At 49.1% G+C, this 26662-nt stretch overlaps 1 protein-coding gene and 1 long non-coding RNA gene across 4 annotated transcripts; one reads left to right on the top strand and one right to left on the bottom strand.

Moving 5' to 3' along the window:
- Positions 1-1775: 1775 nt before the first annotated feature.
- On the top strand, positions 1776-21422 carry Rnf4 (ring finger protein 4). Of its 3 annotated transcripts, none has more exons than XM_048364000.1 (8): positions 1776-1860; positions 9013-9170; positions 12380-12494; positions 14440-14519; positions 17572-17581; positions 18165-18324; positions 18746-18794; positions 19311-21422. In XM_048364000.1, the coding sequence occupies exons 2-8, from the start codon at positions 9162-9164 to the stop codon at positions 19458-19460; spliced, it is 573 nt and encodes a 190-aa protein (XP_048219957.1). In that variant the 5' UTR covers positions 1776-1860; positions 9013-9161; the 3' UTR covers positions 19461-21422. The 3 variants fall into 3 exon arrangements, with proteins under 3 accessions (XP_048219957.1, XP_048219959.1, XP_048219958.1); XM_048364002.1 differs by lacking the exon at positions 1776-1860 and adding an exon at positions 2566-2969; XM_048364001.1 differs by lacking the exon at positions 1776-1860 and adding an exon at positions 2990-3014.
- A 2234-nt stretch (positions 21423-23656) lies between these two features.
- LOC125364438 lies at positions 23657-26209 on the bottom strand. Its single transcript, XR_007213522.1, has 2 exons — positions 25825-26209; positions 23657-25386 (listed from the first exon to the last, which is right to left on the bottom strand). It is a non-coding gene; the product is annotated as an uncharacterized LOC125364438 (long non-coding RNA).
- Between the last annotated feature and the right edge of the window lie 453 nt (positions 26210-26662).

Below are 26662 nucleotides of genomic sequence, written 5' to 3'. Positions count from 1 at the left end.
TCATATTTGGTCTCTTTCATGAACTGAATTTTTCTTAAATACTATTTTATGATTTTTGTGTTGGTATTATGAGAAAAAGGAGAGTCAGGACAGGTGCTGGTGGCTCCTGTCATCTTAGCTTTTTAGGAGGGTCACATCTGAGAACCAAGGTTCAAAGTCAGCCAGGGCAGGAAAGGCTGTGGTAGTGTGGCTCAAATGGGAGAGTGTTATCCTTCAGCAAAAAGGACCTCAGAGGCAGTGCCCCAGGCCCATATGAGCCCCAGGACCAGCAGGAAAAAAAAGTCATTATGCATTTCTAACGGTATCAGGGCTTGAACTCACGTTCTGTTAAAGCGTTCCCACTCAAGGCTCAAAGCTCTGTTACTTGAGCCACACTTTTTTTTTTTTTTTTGCTAGTTAACTGGAAATAGTCTCTCAGATTTGCCTGCCCAGGGTGGCTTTGAACTTCAATCCTCAGATCTGAGCCATCTGAGTAGCTAGAATTATAGGTGTGAACCACCAGCTGCCAGCATAAATACTATTTTTCTTTTAAGTGAAAGTGAAATTTGATAGGAAAGGAATACACTTCCAGTGTACTAAAACTGAGTTACCTATAGAGTGGAAACTACTTTCAAAACATTTTGCGTGGTATTTATACACATGTAAGTTTCTTTCCTTTTTTTTTTTTTTAGCATTTCAATTGTTTGCTTCCACCAAGTGTTTAATTATCACTGGTATATTAAATGTCTACATGGGACTTAAGCAAACTGTCTCAACACACACACACACCAAAAACAATTAGGTTGGAGACATGCCAAATTCTCATCATCATTTAAGATATCAGGCTGCTCAGAAACATTAATGCTTGGTTTCAAGTGGCTTCGACATTTCCATACGGGCCTAAATCTTCCAGGTTAAAGACTCCTAAGGAACCCACGTCCGTGGAATGTGGGGAACCGAGGTGTTCCCAGGTCAAGCTCCCCGCCCCGCCTGCTTGCTCCATCCACGTCCAAATCCAGCGGGGAGACCGAGGCTCGGAGCGCACCGATCGTCACGGTGTGCGTGCGTGAGGAGGCCCTCCGACCCACCTTCTTCCACGGAGGTGGGCACCGTTACTCTCCCCCCCCCCCCCCAGGGCCGGGGAGCTGCCGCTCTCGCAATCCGGAGGGAGGGAGCCGGGTCGCGCATTTCCGGGACGCTCGAGTGGCACGGCTACCCCGGGGCCCGAGCGCTCCCAGGAGCCGGCCGGGAGCGGCGCGCCCACGCGGGGCCGGGCCCGAGGCGCGCGTATCCGGGCCCGGGTTCCGGCCGGGAGGCCTCCCGGGCCGCGGCCGCGGGCCGGACGCCCACCCCGGGAAGGGGCGGGGAGCCCGGTGCACACCTGGTCTACTCTCTACGACGCTGAGGCCCGACGGGGCAGCCGCGCGCCGTCGGCCAGTCCGGGACTCGGAGGCTGGTGAGCGGGGAGCAGGTAGACTCGGGCCCGCGGGCTCGGAGCCCGAGAGGGGCCGGCCGCCAGGCGCCCGGGACGGGACGCCCCGAACTCCCGTCCCCCGCGTCTCGAGGGCGGAGGAGCGCGGCGGCCGCTCTCGCGAGAGGTAGGGGACTCGGCGAGAGTGTGTGGGCGGGACCGGAAGGAGGCTCATTTCAAAACGGTAATCGATGGATCCCTTGCCCAATAAGATTGAGAGTTGGGCGGGCGGCCGCGGGAGCGGGGGCGGCGCGGGCCAATGGGGACGCGCGCGGGGCGGGGCGGGGCGCAGGCCCGCAGAGCGGAAGTGGGTTGCTGCGAGGCGGAGGAATCGTGCTGGAGCGGGTCTCGCCGCGCTCGCCTGGTTCCAGTGCATCGGCGGCGGTCTCCGCGGGACCGGGCGGCCCCAGGTAAGGCCGGGCTTCTAGGGAGGAAGGGCGCCTCGGGCGAGGGCCGGGGGACGCGAGGCGCGGGCGGCTTCGCGCCCGGAGCGGGGCCTGGGCGTCCGCTCGGCCCCGCTCCTGGGGCCGCGCCTCCCCGGGGCCTCGGGCCAGCTCCGCTCGCGCAGCCGCGTCTTCCGCGCCGAGGCCCGAACTCGGCCTGGGCCTCGGAAGTCGGGAGGCCTCGACCGGCGATCCGGCTCACCGCCACGGGCTGGGCCGCGAGCCTTCTGACGCGGGAGCCGGGGAAGGGAAACTGAGGCCGGGGGAGGGGCGAGGGCCGGGCTCCTCCAAGGTCACCCGCCGAGTGGAGCGGCGCGGTCGTGGCGGGACCCACCGCTTTGTGTTCCCCGCCGTCTCCTTTGTGTGTGCAGCTCGCGGCTCCGCTCCGCCGCGGTGAGGCCGGCGAGCTCGCCCGGTGCCCGGCCTGTGGGGCAGGCCCCTCCGGGCCGGGAGGGTGAGCGGACGCGGTGGGGTCTGGCCCTGGGGACCGAGTCGGGGGGGGAGGGCTCGGCCTCGGGCAGCACCTCCCGGCCAAGCGCCGCTCGGTGGGGCGGGGGAGAGGCCGGCGGCTCAGCCTGCGCGCCCCCAGCGCCCCCTCGCCCGCACTCCGGGACGCGAATGCAAATGACTCAGGTTCTACAGGCCGGCGGCCAGTTTCCAGTGAACCCCCCCCCCCTCCTTTTGTTCCTTGCCAGATGGAGGGGAGAGTCCGGACTTGGGACGGGAGGTTTTTGTGAGGACTTCAGCCTTTGTCTTTTCGCTGTCTGTCGGTGTGCTCCTGGACGTTCCGACATTCACTTCTGTTCTTATTCCGCCCCAAATCCTTGAGCCACACCCAGGGTCCCAACCTGTCTGTCACCTTAGGCTGTTCGTGTTGCTCAAGTGGTTGGGGAGACTAGTTGCCGGGGTGAGATGGTCCGGTCTCTGCCAAGGTCGCTAGTGGGCGGGAAGGCTGAGTCAAGTTTGTGATAGAGCTGAAGGAATTCTTTGTTTCTACTTTTGTTTCTGTTTTGAGGTCTGTGGAGAGAAGGAAAGAAAGTCCTTGCAGTTGAAATGTAGAAGATACAAGAAGTGTGGTAAGGTGGAGGAAGAAGCAATCAGACCTGAAAGAAAGGTCTTTGGTTATGCCTTCGCATTAAGAAGTTTAGATTTAGTCTATGGCCAAGTGGAATTTATCTCCTCACACCTTTGAGGTGCTTTTGTGTGTGCGTGTGTGTGCGCGCGCGTGCGTGTGTACGTGCACGCGCGTCCATCTGTCCACGGCCAGCTCCCTTAATTTTTCCTTTTTATTTTTTTTTCCTCCCTCTGCTCAGCTCAAGTGCTCTATCGCTTTTGTCACAGCTCCACTTCGGCCTTTTCTGGGTAATTGGAGATAAGAGTCTCATGGACTTTGTCTGCCTGGGCTGGCTTTTGAACTATTATCCTCAAATTTTAGCTTCTGTGTACCTAGGATTATAGGTATGAGCCTCCGATGGGTCTAATCTACACCTTTTATTGTCCTCAAATTAGTGTATTATTCTTGACCTTATTTTCACCCAATAGGGGTCTGATGATAAGTGTTTTCAAGAGCACTAGCCTCTGCTAGTCTTCTGCCCCTTGAAGCCACGCCTCCACTTCCGGTTTGGCTAGTTAATTAGGGATAAGAATGTCAGATTTGGCTGGGAATGTGGCTTAGCGGTAGAGTGCTTGCCTAACATGCGTGAAGCCCGATTCCTTAGCAACACATAAACAGAAAAAGCCAGAAGTGGGGCGGTGGCTTAAGTGGTAGAGTCTAGCCTTGAGCAAAAGAAGCCAGGGACAGTGCTCACGCCCTGTGTTCAAGCCCTAGCATTGGAAAAAACAAACAAACAAAAAAACCACAAGACTGTCTGGCCCTACTGGCTTTGAATTTTGATTCCGGTATTATCTCCGGTTCTTGAGAAGTTAGTGAGCCATTGGAGCCCACCTCTAATTTCCTTAGTTCTAGTCTCTAAATCCTGAAAGTAGAGATGTTCTCTTTCAAGATTATCTCTCAAAATAATTTTGTTTGCCTCCCCCACTGAGTTTTGTGCTTATTGGTGTTCTACCTTGAGCCACACTTTCAGCCAGATCTTCTGTTTTTAAGTTTCTTTTTTGTTTTCTGATAGTAGACATTTTCCTTTACAGTAAAGGCTCCATCCATCTCTCTCACCTCTGAAATTCTTTTTCCCCCTTCAAAATATACAGCCATTTTTTCCTGTTACATGCAATCCCTCCCCCCCCTTATCTTTCCCCTGAAATTTAGATTCATGGGAAAAAAAGTCCTTATTCACCTGTTTTGTCTAGTGCTGTTAAGGGACAAGGGGTCCATGATTTACAGTTTATGTTTACTAGGAAATATTGCAGTAAAAATCAGGACTGGTCTGAATAAAAAAGTGACCTTTGAGTTTGGCCTTGACGTATGAGAGGGGTGGGATTGGTAGGACCTTTCGTGGCACTGCAGGAGGGAAGAGTGTGGAGTGGGTGGCCGAGTTTCCTACAGTTGGTTCTGTGTGGAATGCTTGAAGGCACAAATTTGTTCCAGTGGGATTGATAGGACACAGAACAATTGGAACATACTGGGAAGTGGGGTTTCCTGGGCAGTTTGTTCTGTAACCAATACTAAGTAACAACAGAAAATTTAAGCTCAGATGAACCAGTTCACAAACTTGGTTCATTCACTTGGGCTGTCCAGTACCTGCTCACTGGACTCTTGAAAGCCACGCCCACGCATGTTTGGTATCTCCACAGCCATGCTCACCTTCCAAGGACCACAGCAAGTGAGTAGTTGTCATAGTTATTTATGTTTCTTACAGGAGAAAGGGTACGTTGTAGTTACTCGTGTGTATGAGATTGATCCAATATTTGAGTATTTTCCCCCTTAATTCCATTACTTCTAAAGTCCTGAGAGGTTTCGCACGGTGAGATGGCTTTGTAAGAAATGCTTGGCTATAACTGCAGATGAAGGCACCGGGGTGCAAGTTGGGAAGGAGAGGGTAGCTGTGAAAACATGGGGCCATATTCTAGGCAACACCTGGGATCCTGGCAGATCCTTCAGAGCACTTGCTGCTTTGCGTATTCCTAGATCTCCTGGGGCCTTTGAGTTACCTCTTGCTCTTCTATGCCTTTTTGCCTTCTTTAGGGATGCTGTTGTAGTCATGTTTGGTTTTCTTTGTTTTCCCTGTTGACTTCCTTTGCTTCCTAGATTGTGTGGACAGATCCTAGGAGAGAGTCTGCTTTAGGGCTTGTCTTTCAGGTCACAAGTGTGAGCAGCCGGGTCTCATTGTCATGATCCCAGATGATTGAGAGGCTAGATAGTGTTTTGTTGAAAGCATGACTTATATGTGCTTGTGCTGTTTGTGGTGGGGTTGTGCTGTCAGAGAAGCCTCTTCTCACTCCCCCAAGTATAGTTGAAGGGTTCCTGTGGATGACTGCTGCTGGTATGGGTTAAAGAACCAGCTCTAGATGCTTCTGAGCACCACTCCACACATTGCCCACCATCCCAGTCTTGGGTTCAGGCTAAGCTTCCTAGTACACCTTCCCTGGCAGGTGTTGTGCTTGCTTGCCAGGGGCCCAGGGCCTGCCCTCTGAGTGTGTGGCCCTTAGTCTTAGGATAGAGACCTTGGGTCCTGCAGGAGGGTGTCCTCCAGTACTTGAGGGAGATTTGCCTTTTGCTTTTGCCTAAGGAGGAGCGGGTTCTTAGGCCTTCCTCTTTATATTACCCTTTGTCCTGGCTCCAAGAAATTGCTTGTATCAGGCTCTCAAGAGGCTACTTACCTTCATAGTCCTTTCAGCTTGTAAGGATTTTAGATGCGGCCTGTTTGCTTATGGAGGTTTCAGCAAGCTTTGTAAGATAATGAAAGGCCCAGCTTCTCAGCACATAACATGCTTTATTTTCTCTGTACACATATAGTGTGCCATTTTTGAGTTCAAGTTCATCTAGTCCCTGCAAAAACTTCAGGGTAGGGCAAGCACCTGCGGCTCATGTTTGTAATCCAGGCTACACTGGAGGCTGAGATCTGAGGATCACAGTTGAAAGCCAGCCAGGGCAGGAAAGTTGGTGAGGATATTCTGTGTACTAGTTATTGCCAATTAACACCAAAAAAAAAAAAAAAAGCTAGAAGTGTAACTGTGGCTTAAGTGCTAGAGCACTAGCCTTGAGCATAAATGCTTAGGTATAGTACCCAGGACCACCCCCCCCTCCCCATAACAAAAGCCCAAAAAACTTGAGGATGGGGTTGCCAATGTACTCAGTGGCATAGCACTTCTCTATTAAGGTTCACTATCTAGGGTTCGATCCTCAGTACCAAAGTCCCTCCCCCCCCCCCACTTCAGGTTCAAGCCTCCCCATGCTGCCTTTCGGAGAAAAGTCATGGTGTGCCCTGCCTTGGCATGGCACCGGTGCCATTTTCTTCAGCCTTCTCTGAATCCTGTAAAATGGAACAGTTGTGATTAGCTGTATCTTGCCAAGTCTTTTCTGGAAATAGAGCCTTGCTGAGAGCCAGAAACATTCACTCCAGTTCCTCCTGGGATTGAAGGTTTGCTTTACTTTCATTAGTATTATTCATACTTATAAGCACTATGGCTATTTTAATATGGTGTGTGTTTATTACTTACTAATAATCTCTTCAGTTAGAATATATTGTGAGCTGGTATTTGTTTTATAGAATCAGGCAGACACACAGTTTGCACCTTATATTTGTGGGTTCAGTGCCAGTTCAGCCAAGAGCTGGAAATACTCGGGGTGGGGTGGGGTGAATGGGGATAGGACAGAACATGAGTGTCTGTGCTGAATACCTACAGACTTTTCTCCTTGTCATTGTTTATTTATTTATTTATTCATTCATTCATTCATTTATTTATTTATTTTGCCAGTCCTGGGCCTTGGACTCAGGGCCTGAGCACTGTCCCTGGCTTCTTTTTGCTCAAGGCTGGCACTCTACCACTTGAGCCACAGGGCCACTTCTGGCCATTTTCTGTATATGTGGGGTTGGGGAATTGAACCCAGGGCTTCATGCGTACAAGGCAAGCACTCTTGCCACTAGGCCACATTTCCAGCCCTTGTCATTGTTTCTTAAGGAATACAGCAGAGCATCTATTATATAGAATTTGCATTATACTAGTAACCCAGTAATCTAGTAGAGGGTATGTAAGCACTACCATTTTATCTAAGGTACTTGAACGTAGGTAGATCTTGGTATCTGCAGGGGTTAGTTTCTGGATCAGTAACTGTGCTTGAGTAGGTACCCATCTATGGTTATGGAACTAATCAGCTGTGGGAATTGCCCTTGGTCGGCACTTTGATTCAGCCTCGCTGTTCCACAATAGCTCAAGGGTAAGGTGTTTTTCCTGTTAAAGAAGAAAACACTGAGGCACGCAGGACTCGTGGTCAGCTGTAGCTGCCGATCCTTCTGTCCTGAACAAGCAAGAAGCTTATATTCTTGAGTACTAAGCTACTGTTACTGATGTGACACTGGTGTTAACAGTCCATTTAAGAAGCTTTGAAATGAAACTTTATGGACAGAGATTGAACCTAGGGCCTCACACATGCTAGGCTATACCACTGAGCCACACACATCCCTTTTGAGACAAAATCTTGTTTTGTAGTCCATGTTGGCCTCCAAGTTGGGGTCCAGATAGGGTATCTTTAGGGTATCCTTCACTTGCCCACCCTGACCTCAGAAGGGCTGCTTCATAATTGCCACAAGGCGTGGCCTCTCTGCCTGTGCATCTCCTGGGAAAATGCACCAGGAGGCCCGTGTGCTTGGTAATATGGGTGCAATCAGAGCTAGGGAGTTCAGTCTCTTGATTTATCAGACCTGCCTTGGTGGGGTTTGAGGGCTCTTGGTTCCTGTTATGGGCTGTGCTAAGTCAAAAGCTTCTCATTCAGCATCTCCTTAGTCTTCCATGTGTCTTTTGTACCCTGCTCCTCCTTTTTTTCTGACTCGTGCCTTTTTTGCTCTTGGTAATGTGGCAGGATGTGTACAGCTGTTCTAACCCACGCTCCCTGTCTCCCACTTGCTTGCCATGGTATTTGGCATACATGTTAACATTCCTATAGAGTTTGAGCGGATAAACGTTGTAAGGGTCCGTCATAGCTTGATTGGAAAAATAAACATGAGCTTTTAACAGAAATAGAATGGCTCTTACTTGTAATTCCAGCTGCTTACAAGACAGAGATTGGGAGGATTGAAGTTTCAGAACAGCCTGGGCAAAAGGTTAATGAGACCCCATCTCAACAAACAAGCCAGGAATTGTGGCTCACATTTGTAACTTCAGCAACAGGAATCCTAGGTAGGAGAATGGGGGTCATGCTGCCCCTGACAAAAATGTATTTACCTATTGAGGTAGATAATTGTGTAGGAGGAAGAAAAACACAACTTTACAGAAGTATACCCAAATCTACTTCATAGAATCCAGAAAGTATGGTGGATTTGGGATGTGGTTTCAATGTAAGTCTCCCATGGATGATGGGATCCTCTCTGTGGTTGCTTCAGAACAGGCGGCTATGTCTCCTCAGCCTCTTTTTCTTTGAAGTGTAACAGTTACTCAAGGAGTTGGACTCTGCTCAACCCTGGACGCTTTGTCTTTCCCTGGAAGTTACCACAGTACTTCTTTTGGGGCTGCAGCAGCCAGAAAGGATGTCAGGATGGTCTGGGGCTTTGCCTAGTAGGGTTCAGCCCTAGAACCAGAACAGATGATGATTGTGAAATTAAGGACAGAAATTAGGTAAAGTGTTCACTGCCTCAGTGACAGAACTGGTAAAGATAGTTGGCCTAAAAGCAGCCACCAATTGAGAAAGCGTTCAAGCTCAACATTATCTAAATTCAAACCGAGCTCTTTTTTTTTATTTTTGCCAGTCCTGAGCCTTGAACTCAGGGCCTGAGCACTGTCCCTGGTTTCTTTTTTGCTCAAGGCTAGCACTCTGCCACTTGAGCCACAGCACCACTTCTGGTTGTTTTCTATATATGTGGTGCTGAGGAATCAAACCTAGGGTTTCATGTATATGAGGCAAGCACTCTTGCCACTAGGCCATATTCCCAGCCCCCCTAAACCGAGCTTTGTTTTTAAGAGCACAAATGGCAGCATTTTTATCAAATTGATACCTTTTTTTCCCCCCAGGAGTTGAAGATACTGGAAATACATCTGGCTCTAACTTTTCTCTAAGCTAGAGGATGAGTCACCAGTGGACACAAGAGGTTGGAAACATCTGACTTGACTGCAAACCCTGGTGTAACTTCTATTTCTATAAGTTGGAGCCAAAGACCACAATGAGTACGGTAAGTTTTGTCAGCTTGTGAAATTTGTTTTCAGGGCTAAGTAAAAATTACAAACAGCGCATTATAAACACAGTGTTGCCATTTGAGCTAAGACAGGAGGATCAACTGGTCTGTGCTATGTAACAAGATTACATTCAGTGACCAAAGTTGATCTGTCATTGCTGCTTACACTTTCATCACACTTAAAGGGCAGCTCTAGTTCGGTGTAACACAGATGTGGACTAGAGTTTGTTGAACTCCCAAAGAGTGCTTGAAGGTTGCTGGCCTTGTTGACTCTGTACTTGCATATGTAACCTTCAAGGTTACACGTGTGACCTAAACTCGGACAAGTTTTCTGAGTTGCACTGAGTTCCTTAACAGGAAAACTAAAATATAAAAGGCATCCTCATCTTGGGCTGGGAATATGGCCTAGTGGTAAAGTGCTTGCCTTGTGAAGCCCTGGGTTCAATTCCTCAGCACCACATATCTAGAAAAAGCTGGAAATGGTAGAGTGCTGCTAGCCTCGAGCAAAAAGCAGCCAGGGACAGTGCTCAGGCCCTGAGTTCAAGCCCCAGGACTGGTAAAAAACAAAACAAAACCAAAACAAAGCATCCTCATCTCTTCCCATGCTCCAGAGGTGGGCAAATAGTGTTATAAAAGTGAAAGAGGTAGAGCTGGCTGAGGTGTAACAGACAGCTTCCAGGGCGAATGGTATGGAGGCTCTGTAGGTTCTGACTGTTTTGGGTCTTTAGCCTCTTCCATTTCTTCCTGACCATTCCCTGTACACTTCCGTCTGCCTACCTCCTTAAAGGGTAGGAGCCTTCCTACCTCAATCCTTTATCTGCAGATTGCACCCCTAGCTTGCCTATAGGGAGCTTTACTTCTAAAGCTCAGCTCTGTCTAACCAGGATCCGAACAAGCAGAGCAATATGGCCTCTATGAGATTGTGTGGGAAAGTTGGTTATAATTCTTAAGTTTTATGGTGTAATTCCCGTGATTATGGTTAGATAGGCTATTCTCACTGAAAGCTATGGATCTTTATCAGCACAATTGGTAAAGAAGAGAATCCTGACCTTAACAGGATAGAGAGGGTAAGAGTTTTTGCAAATACCCCGTGCTGTATCTAGCCTACCTGAGATGACAGTCTTTATCCTTGCCTCTAGGGAGCAGAGGTAGATGAGGAGGCCCACTGTTCTCAAGATGGAGGTTGTATTGTAACCTTTAAATAGTTTTGGAAAACTTTGAAGGAATTGGCCAAGGGAAAAGACAGCATATCAGGCTGTAAATAAAAGCTTATTAAAAGGCCTGGAGAAAGCCCATGAGACTCCTGTCTCTAACCAAAGTGGGTGAAAAGTCATGAAGACACCCTGATGGAACATCCAGAAGTCATCAGCCTCATGGAAATGGTCATGATTCAGGGTCTGTGGCTGGCTTTTTTAGTTGTTGGTCATGGGGCTTGAACTCAGAGCCTGGACACTGATCCTGAGCTCTTTGCTTAAGGGTAGCACTCGACCACTTTGAGCCATAGGGCCACCTTCCCGAATTTTGAAGCCCAGGCTGGCTTTGAATCCTGATCCTCAGATGAACCACCAGCGCCTGGCTTCTGTGGCTGAATTCTTTAGAAGAGACTGGAGAACATGTAGGTAGTTGGGTAGATGTGTTGTGCCAAGTAGTTGTGCTAAGAAATAATTGACCCTGTTCAAGAGAGTGAATCGCACTTTATTAATATTCCAGGTGATTTGAAGCCATACTTCCTAAAGAAAGACTAGCATTCTATAGTGAGTAGAAACTGGAAGGAAGAAAGAGCTGGGGGTATAGGTCAGGTTCCCCCCCCTCCGCCCCCCCCCCACAAAAAAGCTTTAGCTTAAGGGTTGGGAATGTAGCTCTGGTAGAGTGCCTAGCTCGCATAAGGCCATGTGTTCAGTGCCAGCAGTGTCACAGATAGCAGAGGAATGCTGCTCAGTAAGGCTGAGTGTGTTCAGGCTCATAGATAAATTGCTTAAAGGGAGATATTTGCAGCCTTCATCTAGTCAGAGCACCCACTGCCACGGCCAAATCCTGGCCCAGACCGAGGCGTCTGTAAAGGATACATCACACACTTTTGACAAAGTGAGAGTTTGATACAAGATTTTTACTAGAATCTCACTGTGTTGTGGATTTCCTTCTTTAAGCATTTGTAAGTGTTCACTAGTCTCAAATCTCAAGACTTTTTAAAAATTTATTAATTAAAATATTTTGACAAGGTGTTGTGCAAAAGGGGTACAGTTACATAATAGGGCAGTGTGTACGTTTCCTGTGATATCTTACACCCTGTTTTTCTTTCCCTTCCCTAGATCAGGTAGACATATATACAATACCCAGTGTACCAAAAACATATACAGTAGCCACGTGGCCTACACCAAAGCAAATTCACCTAGGACTTTAAATATAACATCAACAATAGGGTTTGCTTATCCTTCTCTTACATGAACATACATACATAGCTTTTGAGGTATTGTGATTCACTGAGAGGTCTATTTTTGACCTTTATATGTTGAGTAGTTGTTTGGTTCAAGACTTTTTAGAAGATTTTTTTGTGATAGTGAGGATGGAACCAGGGTCCAGGGTCTTGCATATTATGCTAGGAACATGTTCTACCATGGAGTTGACATCTGTGTCCCCTGACCCCCTCCTTTTTTTTTTTTTTTTTTAATATATTTTGAGAGTGTCTTGCTTGGTTGCTTGGGCTATCCTTGAATTTCAATCTCCTGGCCAATCCTTCCAAATGCTAGGCTAGGAATGAACTGATACAGCTGGCTGGCTTGAATCTCAAAAGCTTTCCTTTTTTGTTTTTGGTCAGTGGTGGGGCTTGAACTCTGGGCCTGGGTGCTGTCTCTGAGCTCTTCACCTTAAACAGGCTAGTGTATCATTTTGAGCCACAGTGCCACTTCCGGTTGTATAGTGGTTGATTGGAGATGAGAGTCTCATGGACTTTCCTGCTGGGGCTGGCTTTGAACCTTGATCTTCAGTAGCTAGGATTATAGGTGTGTAACATTAGGCCTAACAATTCTCAATTTTATTCTTTCTTTTTCCTCCAAAGGACTGCAACTTGCAGTTGGTTCACTGACCTCTTACTCTTTTTTTTTTTTTAACTTAAGATGTTAGTTGAACGATTCCTGTGTTGACTCTGATTTTACTGATACACTATAATTCTGGAGCTCTTGTAACTTTCTTTTCCCTTTGATACTCAGAGAAAGCGTCGTGGTGGAACAGTAAGTTCTAGACAAGCCCAGAAGCGGACTCGGGAAGCAGCTGCCACCCCTGAGGTTTCCTTGGAAGCGGAACCCATAGAACTTGTGGAAACTGGTGAGACTGACAGGGACGTGGCACAGTAGGGGGGAGTGCAAGGGCCTTGACGGTGCTTAATCACCTTCCCTCGCCAGCTGCATGGCCCATCCGCCTGGATGTCTTCCCTGTAGTAGGGTATGAAGATAGTGCCTGCAGTGCAGAGCTGAGTTTGTGCTGTCAAACCCTTGGCAGTGGGTGTGGCAGGTGAGGCGACACATTAGCTGTCGTTGCTCCTGCCACTGTCTTCAGAAGCCCTACAGCTTGCGTTGAGCAGCACCATAGCACCTTCATGGGTTTCAAAGTACCTAGTCAGCTAGGATAACTTTAACCCTCTGGTAAAATTTCAAATTGTATTTCCAATATCCTTAGAAGTGCTGATGAAGTGCTTTGCTTTTCTCTTCTGGCATTAAGGCAAAAAAAATCTCTCAAGAAGGCAAATTTGTCAACAGTTGCCAGCGTTCAATTTGGTTTAGGCAAAAGCCAGATTAGGCTTTCTTTCCCCTTTCACCTGCCCAGGAACATGAGCAAGCAACTTGAATAAGTCACTTTGATCTGCATATGGCAAAAGTTGTTTTGGGGCTAGATGTAGTTAAGTGGTTGCTACCAATCGGCTCGCCTGTTCTGGTGTGATCCCTGCACCACTTTAAGGAACGGTGTGTGCGACAGAGAGCAGGACCGTGGGCATCTTAGAACCTAGGCTCAGCTTGTGGAGTGTGTGTCTCCCAGGCAACAGCATCCTTGGTGTGGTCACTGAGCTTCATGTCACACAGCCTGTTTCTAAAAGCCCTCACTCCTCACTTGGAAGTGAGGGCTCTTGCTCTCCATCTTCAGAGGTAATAGCATTCTCAGTTTGTGTTTTTTGGAAGTCTTGAAGGCTTGGAAGGCTGCCCACTGGAGTGCTGCTTTTTTAAGAGCCATGGATTGTATCCATGGGCAAAAGTACAGCTCAGTAAATTATGGTATTTCAGCAGGCAACTATTCTTCATGAAGGAGGAGCCCATTTGAATCAGACATAGTGGTACATGTTCTTTGGCGGTGCTATTTGGTGGAGCCAGGCAGGGTGGGTTTTTTTGTTTGTTTTGTCCTTTAAAACAGTCCTGGGGACTCAGGGCCTGAGCACTGTCCCTGGCTTCTTTTTGCTCAAGGCTAGCACTCTACCACTTGAGCCACAGCGCCACTTCGGGCTTTTTCTATATATGTGGTGCTGGGGAATTGAACCCAGAGCTTTATGTATGCCAGGCAAGCACTCTACCACTAGGCCATATTCCCAGCCACCAGGAAGATTTTTGAGCTCAAAGCCAGCCTAGGCAAAATTAGTAAGATTCCCCAAAACAAGAAATACAAACAAAAACATTTGGGTATAGCTTGTCTAGCATGATTGGGGGCTATGTTCAATCCTCAATTCTAAAATTAAAAAGGTTAAAATGACTGTAGATATCTGATAATTTTTATTTCTGTGCAACTTTTTAGTACACATGAGTATATTAAATGCCTTACAAGTCACTTTCCCCAAATAATAGACTACTGTGTTCCTAACAATCTAAACATCTTTGTAATGGCAAGAGCACTCTGTCCTTCCCTCTTAGCTGTCGAGTATAACTAACATTAACTGTTTGGTACATGTCTATACTGGCCCAACCTGTTTGGCAGGTTGGGATTCTAGGGGACCAATACACTTCCTCTTGTTCTTTTTGCAAGTTAGAAGACACTTAAGGAACCCAAGGGTAAGGTATTCTCCCCAGTTCTCTCTTAACTCATGAAATGGTGACCGTGAGCATGGCCCACACCCCTGGCCTGTGTGTAAAAAATGATACTCAGGAAAACGTTGGAAGGGATGTTACTCCTGTTTAGGGCCTTTGCATTTTGTATATTGGGAATATTTTAGTTTGATACTGGTATATACTATGTAATCATATAAATCAAACTTATTTTCCTAAAACTTGTTGCAATGCTTTATTTTAAGCTGGAGATGAAATTGTGGACCTCACCTGTGAATCTTTAGAACCAGTGGTTGTCGACCTGACGCACAATGACTCTGTGGTGGTAAGCATTTGAGTGTGGGTCCCTGACCAGCACCAGCATCTGAAGACTTGGTTACAGGTTTCCAGTCAGGGTTATAGCTTGTGTCCCGAGGAACCTCCTATTGGATGACTAGAGCCCACAAAGAGAAATGTTTCAGGAACATTGTGGTCTTGATGCCTGTAGAGTACATATTTGTGATCTTGATCTTCCTACCACTGGGCACAAACATCATTTGTGGAGCATCTCACTGATTCCACAGCTTACACCACCTAACTCCATGATCATGGGGGATGTTGTTTAGCATTACTCAATTGTCTGTAAAATGGTGGTAAGCTGCCAATGTCAGTGGTATATTGTGAAAAGTTAAAAAATCCCTTATTCAATTACAAAGTACCTAGCATACTTGGGTGTATTGGTGTATTTCCAGATGAAGGAAACTGGTAGTATTTGCTCTCTTGTTTGGTGCCTCTTCATGGCTTTTAGCTCATGAGCTTTTTTGCTAAAGTCTAGCACTTTAACACTTGAGCCAAAATCTCACAGATTTTGCTGCCTGGGCTGGCTTTGAACTGTGGTCCTCTGATAGCAGCCCTTGTGTAGCTATGATTATAGGCATGAGCTACCTGTGCCCAGTGCCCTTGGGAAATCCTAAGTGCGAAGCCGTTGGCAGTGTACATGGCCCCAGGGGAAGCAGGTGCTGTGCCTTGCCACCTGCTGCCTTGGCTGTGTCCTGACTCCAGGGAAGTGGAGTCTAGGTGGCTGTGTCCCTTTGTGTTAGCAGCACTTGTTCCTCCGGTGCGGCATGTGTCCTCTAGCCTGTAGGGAGGCCTGCATGGTCTGTGGGAAGTAGAAGTTAGGTTCGATGGTATGGAGCCACTCACCTGTGTTGAGTCTGGAAACCTGGTTATCCCCAGGGGTTACTGGCATCTGTAGAGAAGGTCTGACTCCTGAGGGTTCCACTTGAGCAATTTCTGTTTTTGTTTTTATCAGTCCTGGGGCTTGAACTAGGGGCCTGGATGCTGTCCCTGAGCTCTTTTTGCTCAAGGCTCAGGCTCTACCACTTGGAGCCACAGTGCCACTTAGGGGTTTCTTGTGGTTAGAGTTACGAGTCTCACAGAGTTGCCAACCCCGGCTGGCTTCATACCATGATCCTCAGATCTCAGCCTCCCAAGGCGTTAGGATTTCAGGATTGAGTCACTGACACCTGGCTCACACAGGTGGTTTCTTTTTTTTCTTTCTTTCTTTCTTTTTTTTTGCCAGTCCTGGGCCTTGGACTCAGGGCCTGAGCACTGTCCCTGGCTTCTTTTTGCTCAAGGCTAGCACTCTGCCACTTGAGCTGCAGCACCACTTCTGGCCATTTTCTGTATATGTGGTGCTGGGGAATCGAACCGAGGGCTTCATGTATACGAGGCAAGCACTCTTGCCACTAGGCCATATCCCCAGCCCCCCACAGGTGGTTTCTGATACAGTCTGCATTATTGTGGTTTGTTGAGTGGAAGCTAGGGCATCTTGGACAGGGCTGGGTATGTCTGGCAGGTGTTGCCAAGTAGGACTGCAAGTTTCTGAGTCTATATTGAATGTTCAGCGGCTTGGGACTTTCATGAGTGGCTGACATTAGCCTATCAGAAGAAGGACAGACCACAAAAAGAGTTTAGACTGGGCTTAGAACTGTAGAGTAGGGTTATACTGTGAAGCTTCAATTATCTGTGGTGGTACACATGTGTAATCCCAGTACTTGGGAGGTTGAGGCAGGAGGATCTTGAGGCCAATGTGGATGGCATAGTAAGATTCTACCTTAAAGACAAAGAGGAAGCAGGGCATGCAGTCCTAAGTTCCAGCTGTTGTACTATCACCAAAGTGGGAGGGGAAGGAGAAGATAGAACAGATGAGGATGGGGAGAGGCCTTTGCAGATACAGCATCTGGTCTTGATTAAGTAGGATCCACCATGCTGAGCCAGATACACTAGTGTACCTTTGTTACCTCAGTATCTAGAGTCAGGAGGATCACAAGTTCAAGGCGAGCCTGGGCCACATCGTGAAACTGCCTCAAATACCCCCCCCCCAAGAAAAAGGAAAAATTAAAAAAGGAAGCTCTTAGGCTCTTGTTGCCATTGAGCAAACTGAGATGAGGTGAATTCAGGGGACACTGGCTCCCACGTAGCCAGTGGTTTCCCTGAAGGTGGGCTGTGGCTTTCTGAGATGAGCAGTAGCAGGTTTGGATGTTAGTGGCCGCTGCTGAGGCCTGCTTCATGGTTTTTGAGTTGAGTGGAGTTGCTGAGGCATCTGTGGAGTTGCGGGACTTTGCTGATCATTCTTTACTTGTTGATTATCCTGATCCAACTCTGGACTTACTGGCAGCATCCACTCATTTTGTAGAAATAACCTCACGTCTGGAATTAAGCTTCTCCAAACTCAGTTAACTACAGAAGCCTGGTAATGCAGGAGTCACAGATGAATTAACATCCATAGTGACTTTTAAACTAGCTTCAGGAAAGTGAGATGGACAAATATTCCATAACCGAGATGGTTTTAGCCAGTTATTCCAGCTACTGAACCCATAGGTGAAATGTAGTGATTTTGTCTAGGCGCAGCCCTCCATCTCTACCCAGATCCAAGGGCAGCTTTCACAACATTCCTGAACACTCCTTTTTTTTTTTTTTTTTGCTGTTCCTGGGGCTTGAACTCAGAGCCTGGGCTCTATCCCTGGGCCTCTTTATGCTCAAGGCTAGCACTCAAACCCTTGAGCCACAGCACCACTTCTGGCCTTTTCTGTTTATATGGTACCAAGGAATCAAACCCAGGCCTCTATGCATGCTAGGCAAGTGCTCTACCTCTAAGAAGCCAAATTCGCAGCCCCTGAGCACTCTTAAAGACTATAAATTGAAAGCAAAAAAAATCATATGTTGGTATGGAGAACTAAGTTGATTTCATGTCCAGTTTAATCCTCTCTAGATTGGATGGGCCAGGGATCAACAAGAGAATTCTGCAGAGGATTAAAGAACTAGAAGTAAGAAATGTGTCTATTACTTAAGTCAAGCTGGTTTGTTTTTCTTGTTTTTTTTTCCCTTTGTAAAAGGTCGTTGATGGTGAGTGCCCCATCTTCATTCATCTCTGGGTTCAAGAGAGCCGGCCTGAGGGGGGGCCTAGCACCTTGGGTCCTGCCAGTCCATCCTCGAGTCCAAGCTCTCCGGGCAAGAGGGTGCCTGTGGCCAGACCCGCCTAGCCAACTTCCTGGGCCCTTTGGAAGAAACTTGCCCCTGTTGAGCTGCACTCTGACGCTAAGGCCAACCAGCTCAGGCACCAGCTTGGAGCAGCCGTGGATGCCTCCTCCTGTGAAGACAAGCTTGCATCTTCTGGAGCTGGGCAGGACCTCTGGGCCAGAGCAGGGAGGAGGGTGGGGGTGGGGAGGGTGGGCATTTTCTCTCCAGGGGAAGAGAGATTCTTTTTTTTTTTTTTTTTTTCTCAAAATTTTATTATCAAACTGATGTACAGAGAGGTTACAGTATCATACGTTGGGCATTGGATACATTTCTTGTACTGTTTGTTGCCTTGTCCCTCATGCCCCCCTTCCTCCCCCCGGGAAGAGAGATTCTTAAAGATACTATGGTAGGGTGGTAAGGATGGCAAGAGTGGGGAGCTTTCACCCTGAAAATGTGACTTTCACCTTAGAAAGGAGGAGGCCAAGGAGGAATGCAAGAAGACTGCGCCAAGACCACGCTGACAGCTGTGTGGTGAGCAGTGATGATGAGGAACTATCCAGGGACAGGGATGTGTTTGTCACCACTCACACTCCCAGAAGTGCCAGGGACGAGGGAACCACAGGACCCAGGTACCAATGTACATTTACTCTGTTACTATATTGGGTAGGACGTCAGGGCACAGAAAAGTGTGCAGCAAATATGTGAGCTCTTGGCTCTAGAAGGCTGTCTAAGGCCGGGCCTGTTTATTTCTATCTATGCTGGGGTGTGCAATCATTGATGGGTTGGAATGCTGGGGGCGGGGGAGGGCTGGGTGCCTCAGGCTGTCTGCATCTTCTCTTGTTCTTGTCTCCTCTCCTTTCTCATGGCCATCCACCCTATCCCCTTGAGACTATTGCTGGCTGTCTCCTGGATACCTGTGCTAAGGTAGTCAGAGGATGCCAGAGGAGCGGGGCCTTGTGGAAGTTAAGGGGCTTAGATGAAGACCGCTTACAGGGTGGAATCAAATGTTTCAATTTACTGAGAAACTGAAGTAAAACACTGTGATTTTAGGCCCTCTGGTACTGTCAGTTGTCCAATCTGCATGGATGGATACTCCGAGGTAAGTAACCTTTTTGGTTCTAGCCTACTTCACTAAACGAAAAAATAAAAAATGCAGATGAGGCAAGCTCTCTACCTAAGGTGGGATTTTTAGGTCTACTCTACCCGTGCCTGAATTGATACGTGGCTTATTGTAAATCTGCATGTGAGAGAAATGCGCGCCTGTTTCACTTGGGCCCTGTAGACTTGGGTTCCAGCCCTTGTGTGCTTAGCTTCCTTGGTGTGTGTAGCAGCTTTTTATGTCTCCTGTAACGATCCTGGTCAGAAGTGGCTGGTGTTTACTGAGCCCTGAATAACCCTTTTGCACTGCCACTGTGGGGAGACTCCCTTCGGCCACTTGTTCTGCAGACCACAGTGGTTCGTTTGACAGACTGGTTGGGCAGACCACTCCTGCTCTCCCAGCTGTAGTCCTGTTCCCTTTCTACTCACTCACTGGTCATCTCAGCAATGGTTGGGGTAGCAGCCTCTAATGAGGGAAGAAACTTGAAGGCTGTTTCTTCTTTTTAATGTCTTCTAGATTGTGCAGAACGGTCGTCTGATTGTTTCTACAGAATGTGGCCATGTCTTCTGTAGCCAGTGCCTCCGTGATTCCCTTAAGAATGCTAATACTTGCCCAACTTGTAGGAAAAAGATTAGCCACAAACGGTACCACCCCATTTATATATGAAATGGTCAGAGCTGCTCAGGAGAGAGCAACGGACAGACAGACAGCCACTTGGGCTCTCCACATGGTATCTGCCTCCAATCTCCTGAGCTCAAAAGGACTCAAAACCAACCACGGATTTGAAAACTGCTCTTTGGTTTCCAACACCCTTAGATCTTTCTGTTATCCTGTCTGATGCTTTGGAGCTGGATCCAGGGCCCTCCCAGCCCACTGTGCATCTTGATCCACTCCTCTCGAGTGGGGGAAAAGGAGACAGGCATGATTGAGGTGAGCTTTGTGACTCCAGCCTCTTTCTAAGGAGCCTGCGCATTTGCCAAGAAGTTTCCCCTCGCGGGAACGCTTGTCCCAACTCTCCTGAATGTGGGACCTTTCCAGACATCTGCCAGTCGACCAGTCTGCTAACAATGACGCAGCCAGACATGGGCCATCAGGCCCAAAGTCTAACCACTGGACATTTTTCTTTCTTCCCTTGAGAGTCAGAGGTGACCTGTCATTCTGCCTGCACCCTACTGTTGATGCAGTGTTTTCTGCAAACCAAGAGAACCTCTGCAGGGCAACCTGTTTCCTAAGAACAAGAAAGTGCAATAAAGCCCGCTCTTCACCTGCTCTTGGGCAGCCCAGGAGAAGTAGCACTGCTCATGTCCTCAGCCCAGTGTTGCCTGTGGAGCAGTGCCCGTCTCGCCCCATCTCTGTTCACCAACTGTTCTCAGGAACCTTAACCATGTTCCAAAGTTACTCACCTGGCACAGGACATGCAAGGCCAATAGGGCAGTCATGTTTGGATGTCCCCTCTTCTGATAAAAATACGTCCTGTGTGGGCCAGATGCCCTGCTGTCCTCATTTCCCACTGCCTAATACCTGCCTGTCTGTAGGTAGCAGGAGTTGGTGGCAGTCATTGTGGCCTTCTCAGCCGCTCACTGTCCGTACATTTCCCCAAGTCACTGGTGCCCAGTAACAGACGTCAGCCCCCTGACCTGACAGATCCCTGGGCTTTCTCACCTCCCTCCCTCTCTCCTGGTTGACACTTCAGAAGCTGCTCTTCTGGCCAATTGGGTTTTGATCTGTTGGGTTCTAGACTGCGCCATATATTTTGGTCAAAGTATGGTGGTTCTTTCTCCCCACCAGGCCACATAACCCTCTGTTCCACTCTACAGGCGTGGGAAACTTGGGTTCTCTAAGGCATCAAGGCAATTGCATTGTCTCCAAGAGCACCGGGCATGGGGTAGCGTACAGGGCAGAGGACTTAAGGGCCAGCTACCCTCACTCCACGCTTCTCCTTCAGAGGGCAAGCCAGACCAACAGCCTTTTGGTGTGTGACATTGTTAAGGTGGGAAAGGGACCACTTGGGGCTTTGTTAGCAATAACCGACCTTCAGTTTACCTTTCTGAAGGAGCAGGGACTCAGCACAACATTCACTTTAAATGGCTGAAGGAGTATCCCTCCTCTGGGGGAAAAAAAATTCTTTCCATGCTCACTTTTTAGCTGTTTGACCTGTTTCCACTTAGTTTGAGTGAGAGTAGTGAGGGGGGCACCACTCCTGCCGTGATGGCGCAGGTCTGCCTTGGGCTTGGACACCATGCCTCTCAGTTCCCTCTGGGCTTCATGAAGTGCTCTTGCTGGGTCCTCACGATCCCCAGACTCCAGCAGCCAAGGCGACTCTGCAGCCAGGTGACCTTTCAATACGGCAACATTTTGCTTTATGTTTAATCTTCTAAAACACCCTACGTGGTTGATTCTAGAAGTTGTATTCATCCTAAATTAAGTTGGGGAAATGGTGTTTAATTCTATTAATCAGAAAGTGCAAACTAGGGAAAGGTTGGTATGAAAAAATTCTTTTTCCTTTCCTCAATCAGTGTACATAGTTCAACTCTTTGTTACATTTAACTATGCCCATGGACATCAGTCTGTTTTGGACTGCTCTGCTAGTGTTAAAGATGGAAATAAACCATTAATTTGAACCAAAAATGCATCCACTTGATTTTGGACCCAGAGTCTTAGGTTTCGCCAAGCTGTGTAATTCACATCTGCCTCTTGTTGGTGGGGTCTACCTAGCGGTGGAACACTGCTAGTGCAGAAGTTAGCATGTATGACGCTGGATGTTAAAGCAGAGACCTAGGTCAGGCCAGGAGCCCCCGAAAACCAGATGTTCCGAGGGGCAAGAGGGTGAGGGGCTGGTGTGCCGCGTGGGCTTCCTACTTGGGGCTTCCTCTGGCCACACTGTCCAGCTGCAGTTCTAAGGGTAGGGTTCCAGGTGTGAGCCACGGGCGCCTGACAAACGCGAATCTTTTTGAGCACTAACATACTGGGGAACTCCACACCTGACTTACATTAAAGTGCAAGTGTGGCCGGGTGCTGGTGGCTCACACTTGGATCCTAGCGTCACAGGAGGCTGAGATCTGAGGATCGTGGTTCAAAGCCACCCTGGGCAGGAAAGTCCATGAGACTCTTACCTCCAGTTACTCACCAGAAAACAGGAAGCGGCACTGTGGCTCGAGTGACAGAGTGCTAACCTTGAGCTGAAGAGCTCAGGGACAGCTCAGGCCAAGAGTTCAAGCCCCATGACAAACAAAAAAACAAGTGTGCCCAAACTACTATATAAAATTATCTTCAGGCAATGGGTATGTTGTATATATAGAACCAATTTCTTCCCAGGCTCAAGAGGGAGCCTTCTTAGCAAAGGCTCCAGTGAAGTGTTTAGGGTATGGCTTAGAGTATGCCTGCCTACTGCATGTAAGGGCCTAGGTTCCATCTGCAGCACAGCAAGAACAAAAGACTCATTAATCACTTGGCCCATTTTTAGTCATTAGTGAAGTTTAAACCATCCCACATTGAGATGCCTCATTATGCCCATCCTGGTGGTGATTATCAAAAAGTAACAAGTGTTGGTGGGGATGTGTAGAAATTGGAAATCTGCATTCGTTGTGGGAAGAGAAATTAGTGAATATGCCCTGGAAAAGTTTAGTGCTTCAGTGCTATAAGGGTAGACAGAGATAAATGATAACTCCTTGAAAGCAGGCAATTGCAACAAATGTTCAGAGTATTTGCATTGGCCAAACACTTGACACCACTTGTAGATGAAAAAACAAACAAATATTGGACATAAATAGGCAAATTCTCAGAGAAAAAGTGTAATAGAGAGGTTCACAGGTTCTGGAGTAGAAGAAAATATTAATGGATACAGAGCTATTATTTGAGATGATGGAAAAGCTCTCAAAACGAATAGTGGTAATAGTTTGTACTATAGCCTGTGCCTTTACTGAAGTGGATCTGTGGCATATGTGGAAGAGCATTAGCCTTGAGCATTAAAGCTCAAGGACAGCACCATGCCCTGAGTTCAAGTTCTAGGATACACAGTTTTACTAAGTATGTTTCACCACAGTTTGTGTGTTTGGGGGTGGGTGGGTGGGGCTTGAGCTCCACTTGGGCGCCGTCCCTGAGCTCTTCAGCTCAAGGCTAGTAGTGCTCTACCACTTGAGTCACAGCACCACTTTCATTCTCTGGTGGTTAATTGGCTTTGTCTCCTGTCATGGGGCTTGAACTCAGGGCCTGGATACTGTCCCTGAGCTTCTTTTGCTCAAGGCTAGCACTCATCACTTGAGCTGCAGTGCCACTTTCAACTTTTTCTGCTATGTGACACTGAGGGATCAAACCCAGCCTTCAGGCATGCTAGGCAGGCACTTTACTAGTAAGCTACGTTCCCAGCCTCTAGGCTGGGTTTGAACCCCTAGTCTCAGTTCTCAGCCTCCTGGGAAGCTAGGATTATAGGCGTGAACCACCGGCACACTTTTTTTTTTGCCAGTCTCTGAACTTGGACTCCGGGCCTGAGCACTGTTTCTAGCTTCGTTTTGCTCAAGGCGAGCACGCTACCACATGAGCCACAGAGTCACTTTCAGCTTATTCTGTTTGTGGTGCTGAGGAATCGAACCCAGGGATTCATGCATGCATGCTAGGCAAGCACTCTTCCACTAAGCCACATTCCCAGCCCCTACCACAATTTTTTTTTTTTTTTTCAGGGGTCCAGTACTGGGCCTTGAGCTCAGGGCCTGAGCCCTTGGCTCCTTGGCTTCTTTTTGCTCAAGGCTAGCACTCTGCTACTTGAGCCACAGCGCCACTTCTGGCCATTTTCCATATATGTGGTGCTGGGGAATCGAACCCAGGGTTTCATGTATAGGAGGCAAGCACTCTGCCACTAGGCCATATTCCCAGCCCTACCACAACATTTTAATGTGTAAAACTAAGCAAAAACTTGGAAAATTGTGTGAAATAAATAGGAATAAGTCACGTTTAACAAAGGGTTTTTGGGTCTCAGAGCTCATGCCTATAATCCTAACTATTCAGGAGACAGATCTGAGAATCATGGTTTGAAGCTGGTTGGGGCAGAAAACAGGAGCTGTGGCTCAAATGGTGAGAGGAAGTCAAGTAAGGTCCAGAGTTTCAGCTGGCTGTCACAAGAGCTCGGGGCTCACACCTACCACCCTAGCTACTCGGGAGGCTGAGCTGAGGACCATTTATGTCAGCTGGACAAGGAAAGACCTTGAAATGCCATCTCCAAGATAACCAGGAACAGATAGGGTTGGAAGTTGTAGAGTTCAAGCACCACAACCATCAACAAAAAATAGTTTAGAAACTTCACATTGGCAGCTTACTGGCCTGCCTGCTTCATCTGGGCAAGCACTAAGAGCTGCCTGATTCTTTGGGATCCTCAAGTATTTATATGTCGATGTCACATCTTGCAGTTTCGGTAGAGAATTTTGGTGCCTTGTATGATAGTACCTCTGCTGCCATCATTTTGCTTGGGGCAAGGAATTGGCATGAGCCGGCAGTGTTTTATTTTTGCAGACCTAATAAAGCTACCAATTAGAAGAGTAAAGAGTTGCAGATAGTGATTATGTAATGTCCACTTGAGTCACATAGCCACTTACAGCTTTTTGCTGGTTAATTGGTGATAAAAGTATCATGGGGTTTTCTGTCCACGCTGACACTGAATCTCAGCCCTCAGAACTCAGCCTACTGAGTAGCTAGGATTACAGCAGTAAGCCACCAGTTCCTGACTTATTTGCCCTCTTTCAGAGTCAGTCATTTCATCTATGACTTAACCACCTTCCAGACTTAGTATCTCCTGATGCCACTACCTTGGCGATTATACTCCAGTTTATGGATTTTCAAGGATACAAGCAGGTGGGAGACTGAAAGCCAGGGCTTTTGTCAGTGCAGCTTCTTCCCTCAAGTTCCAATCTCACTGGTCTCCTGGCCTCTGTCCTTGCTCTTCTGCCATCATTTTGTACACAGTAGCCACAGTTGTCGGTTCATTTTGCTATTAACTTATCCAGAGCCCTGCATGAGTCTCCGGAGGAGTGTGATTAAAACCCAGCTTCATGGGGCCTGTAGAGTACACTTGCTTACAGTGGCTTTGAAGCATCCTGGGTCATGTGGGTCTTCTGCTCAGAGCCTTGCATTGATTGTTCAGAGTCCTTTGTTCTGAGAGTGTCATAGTCTCCAGTCATGTCCTTAGAGGGCTTCTATTCCCAGTCTCTGGAGAAATTCAATTGTGTCATCCAGTACTTTGTTGGTACCCAAACGTCACCTGAGGTGGAATCTGGGCCTTGCCCCTTGACTGTTGGGAGTGACTTTGGGCAAATACTTTAACGTCTATGAATCTCAGTTTCTCACCCGTGACAGGGATCATAGCACATACCTGCAGAATGGTGGTGTGGATAGTGAGATACTACAGCAGGCGAAGTGACTCCTGCACAACTGCTGGACAAATGGTCATCATTGTGTCATTGGTTCAGCAGATAGTGGAATGCTGTGTGCCCAGCCCCTTGATTGGCTGGAGTTGGGATTCAGGGCCTCCCATGTCCTCTGCTCCTTAATGCTGCTAAGTACTCTTGGATGACGCTCATGAATCCCAATGGAGGAAAAGGACATACTGTGGAGGATGAAGAAGGTGTCAAAATCTTCCCTTGTGGGGAGCTGGGTGGAGAAGTGCCCAAGACACTGCCCACTTGTTAGGTGCTGGAGGAGGAGGTCGAGGCAGGCTCTCTACTGCAGTGGCAGGGCAATCCAAGACCTTATGGTAGGGTAAGGGATCTCAATTCTGCTGATATTGTGGAGCCTCTGAAGCTCTTTATGGAGAGGGTTAATTGATTACACTAGTTGTGGGTGAATATGAGGTCAGGATTAGCAGTGAGGGCAGGATCTGAATCTAGAGGGTGTAAGTTGGAGACCCACCCTACATCCTAAGACCATGCTCGTCCACAGGGCTCCCGCAGCCTGTGGGGCCAAAATGGGGGCAGGTCTCGTGTTGTGTCCCAGTGCAGGGGCCAGACAGGGTCCCTCTGCCCTGGGTCCGTGAGCCGGGCTGTACCTGGGGCTTGTTGGATCGATCGGCAGGGCACCCTGGAGAGTCGCGCAGTGGCCCGGTTCCCGGACTTGGCAGGGCCGGCATCGCCTGGGCAGGCGGGTGAGCGCCAGGTGGGGAGAGGCGACCGCTCCGGGGGAGCGCTGGGGCCTAGGAGAAGACGGGCTGGAGCGAGCGGCGGGCACTGCCGGCCCGCAGCCCGGGTCTCGGCGGCGCGGGCCACCGGCTAGGCCCAAGGTCACACGGCGGCAGGCGGAGCAGGGCGCGCACCACCCGGGCTGGGCCCAAGGCCGCGGTCCGCCCGGCGCCGGGGCCGCCCGCGGTGCCCCTGGGCGGGCCGCTCCCTCCCGCAGCCCCTCGGAGCGGGGACCGCGCGACCCCGCCAGGCGCCGGCCGCGGCCCCGGCCCTGGCGCCGACTACAGCGCCCACAAGGCCGCGCGGCGCGCTGGGCGGCGGCGGCGGCGGCGCGCGCGTCGTGACGTCACGTCAGCGCCCCGCCCCCGCCGCGCGCCCCGGGCTGCACGGCCCTACGGGACTCGTGGTTCCGCCCCGGGCGCCCCGGCGGTGGCGCGGGCGGCGCGGACTTCAGCTCCCGGCACGCCCCGCGCGGCTGCGTCCTGGGCGGCGGGCGGGGGGCGAGGCCGGACGAGGGGCGGCGGCGCCCGGGAGGGCGGGGTGCGGCGGGGGAGGGCGCCCGCGCCCGCGCCCCTCCCCCCGCCGCCGCTTCCCCCCTCCCCCGACGTAAACTGGGATCCTTTTCCCCTTGTGTCCGCCATATTGGAGTCTAACTCTGGTCAGCGGCGGCTCCGGGCCCGGTGCACTCGCCGTCGCGCTCGCCAGCGG

Source organism: Perognathus longimembris, chromosome 16, assembly GCF_023159225.1.
Source record: "Perognathus longimembris pacificus isolate PPM17 chromosome 16, ASM2315922v1, whole genome shotgun sequence".
NCBI classification, from domain to species: Eukaryota; Metazoa; Chordata; class Mammalia; order Rodentia; family Heteromyidae; genus Perognathus; species Perognathus longimembris.
The sequence above is the reverse complement of the archived record's forward strand: the minus strand, read 5'-3'. Positions and strand labels throughout refer to the sequence as shown.

What these genes read in the sequence shown, in the direction of transcription:
- Rnf4 (XM_048364000.1), top strand. An exon ending in CATAGAACTTGTGGAAACTG is followed by an intron (nt 12,495 to 14,439) that starts GTGAGACTGACA and finishes CTTTATTTTAAG; the next exon opens with CTGGAGATGAAATTGTGGAC. An exon ending in GCATGGATGGATACTCCGAG is followed by an intron (nt 18,795 to 19,310) that starts GTAAGTAACCTT and finishes AATGTCTTCTAG; the next exon opens with ATTGTGCAGAACGGTCGTCT.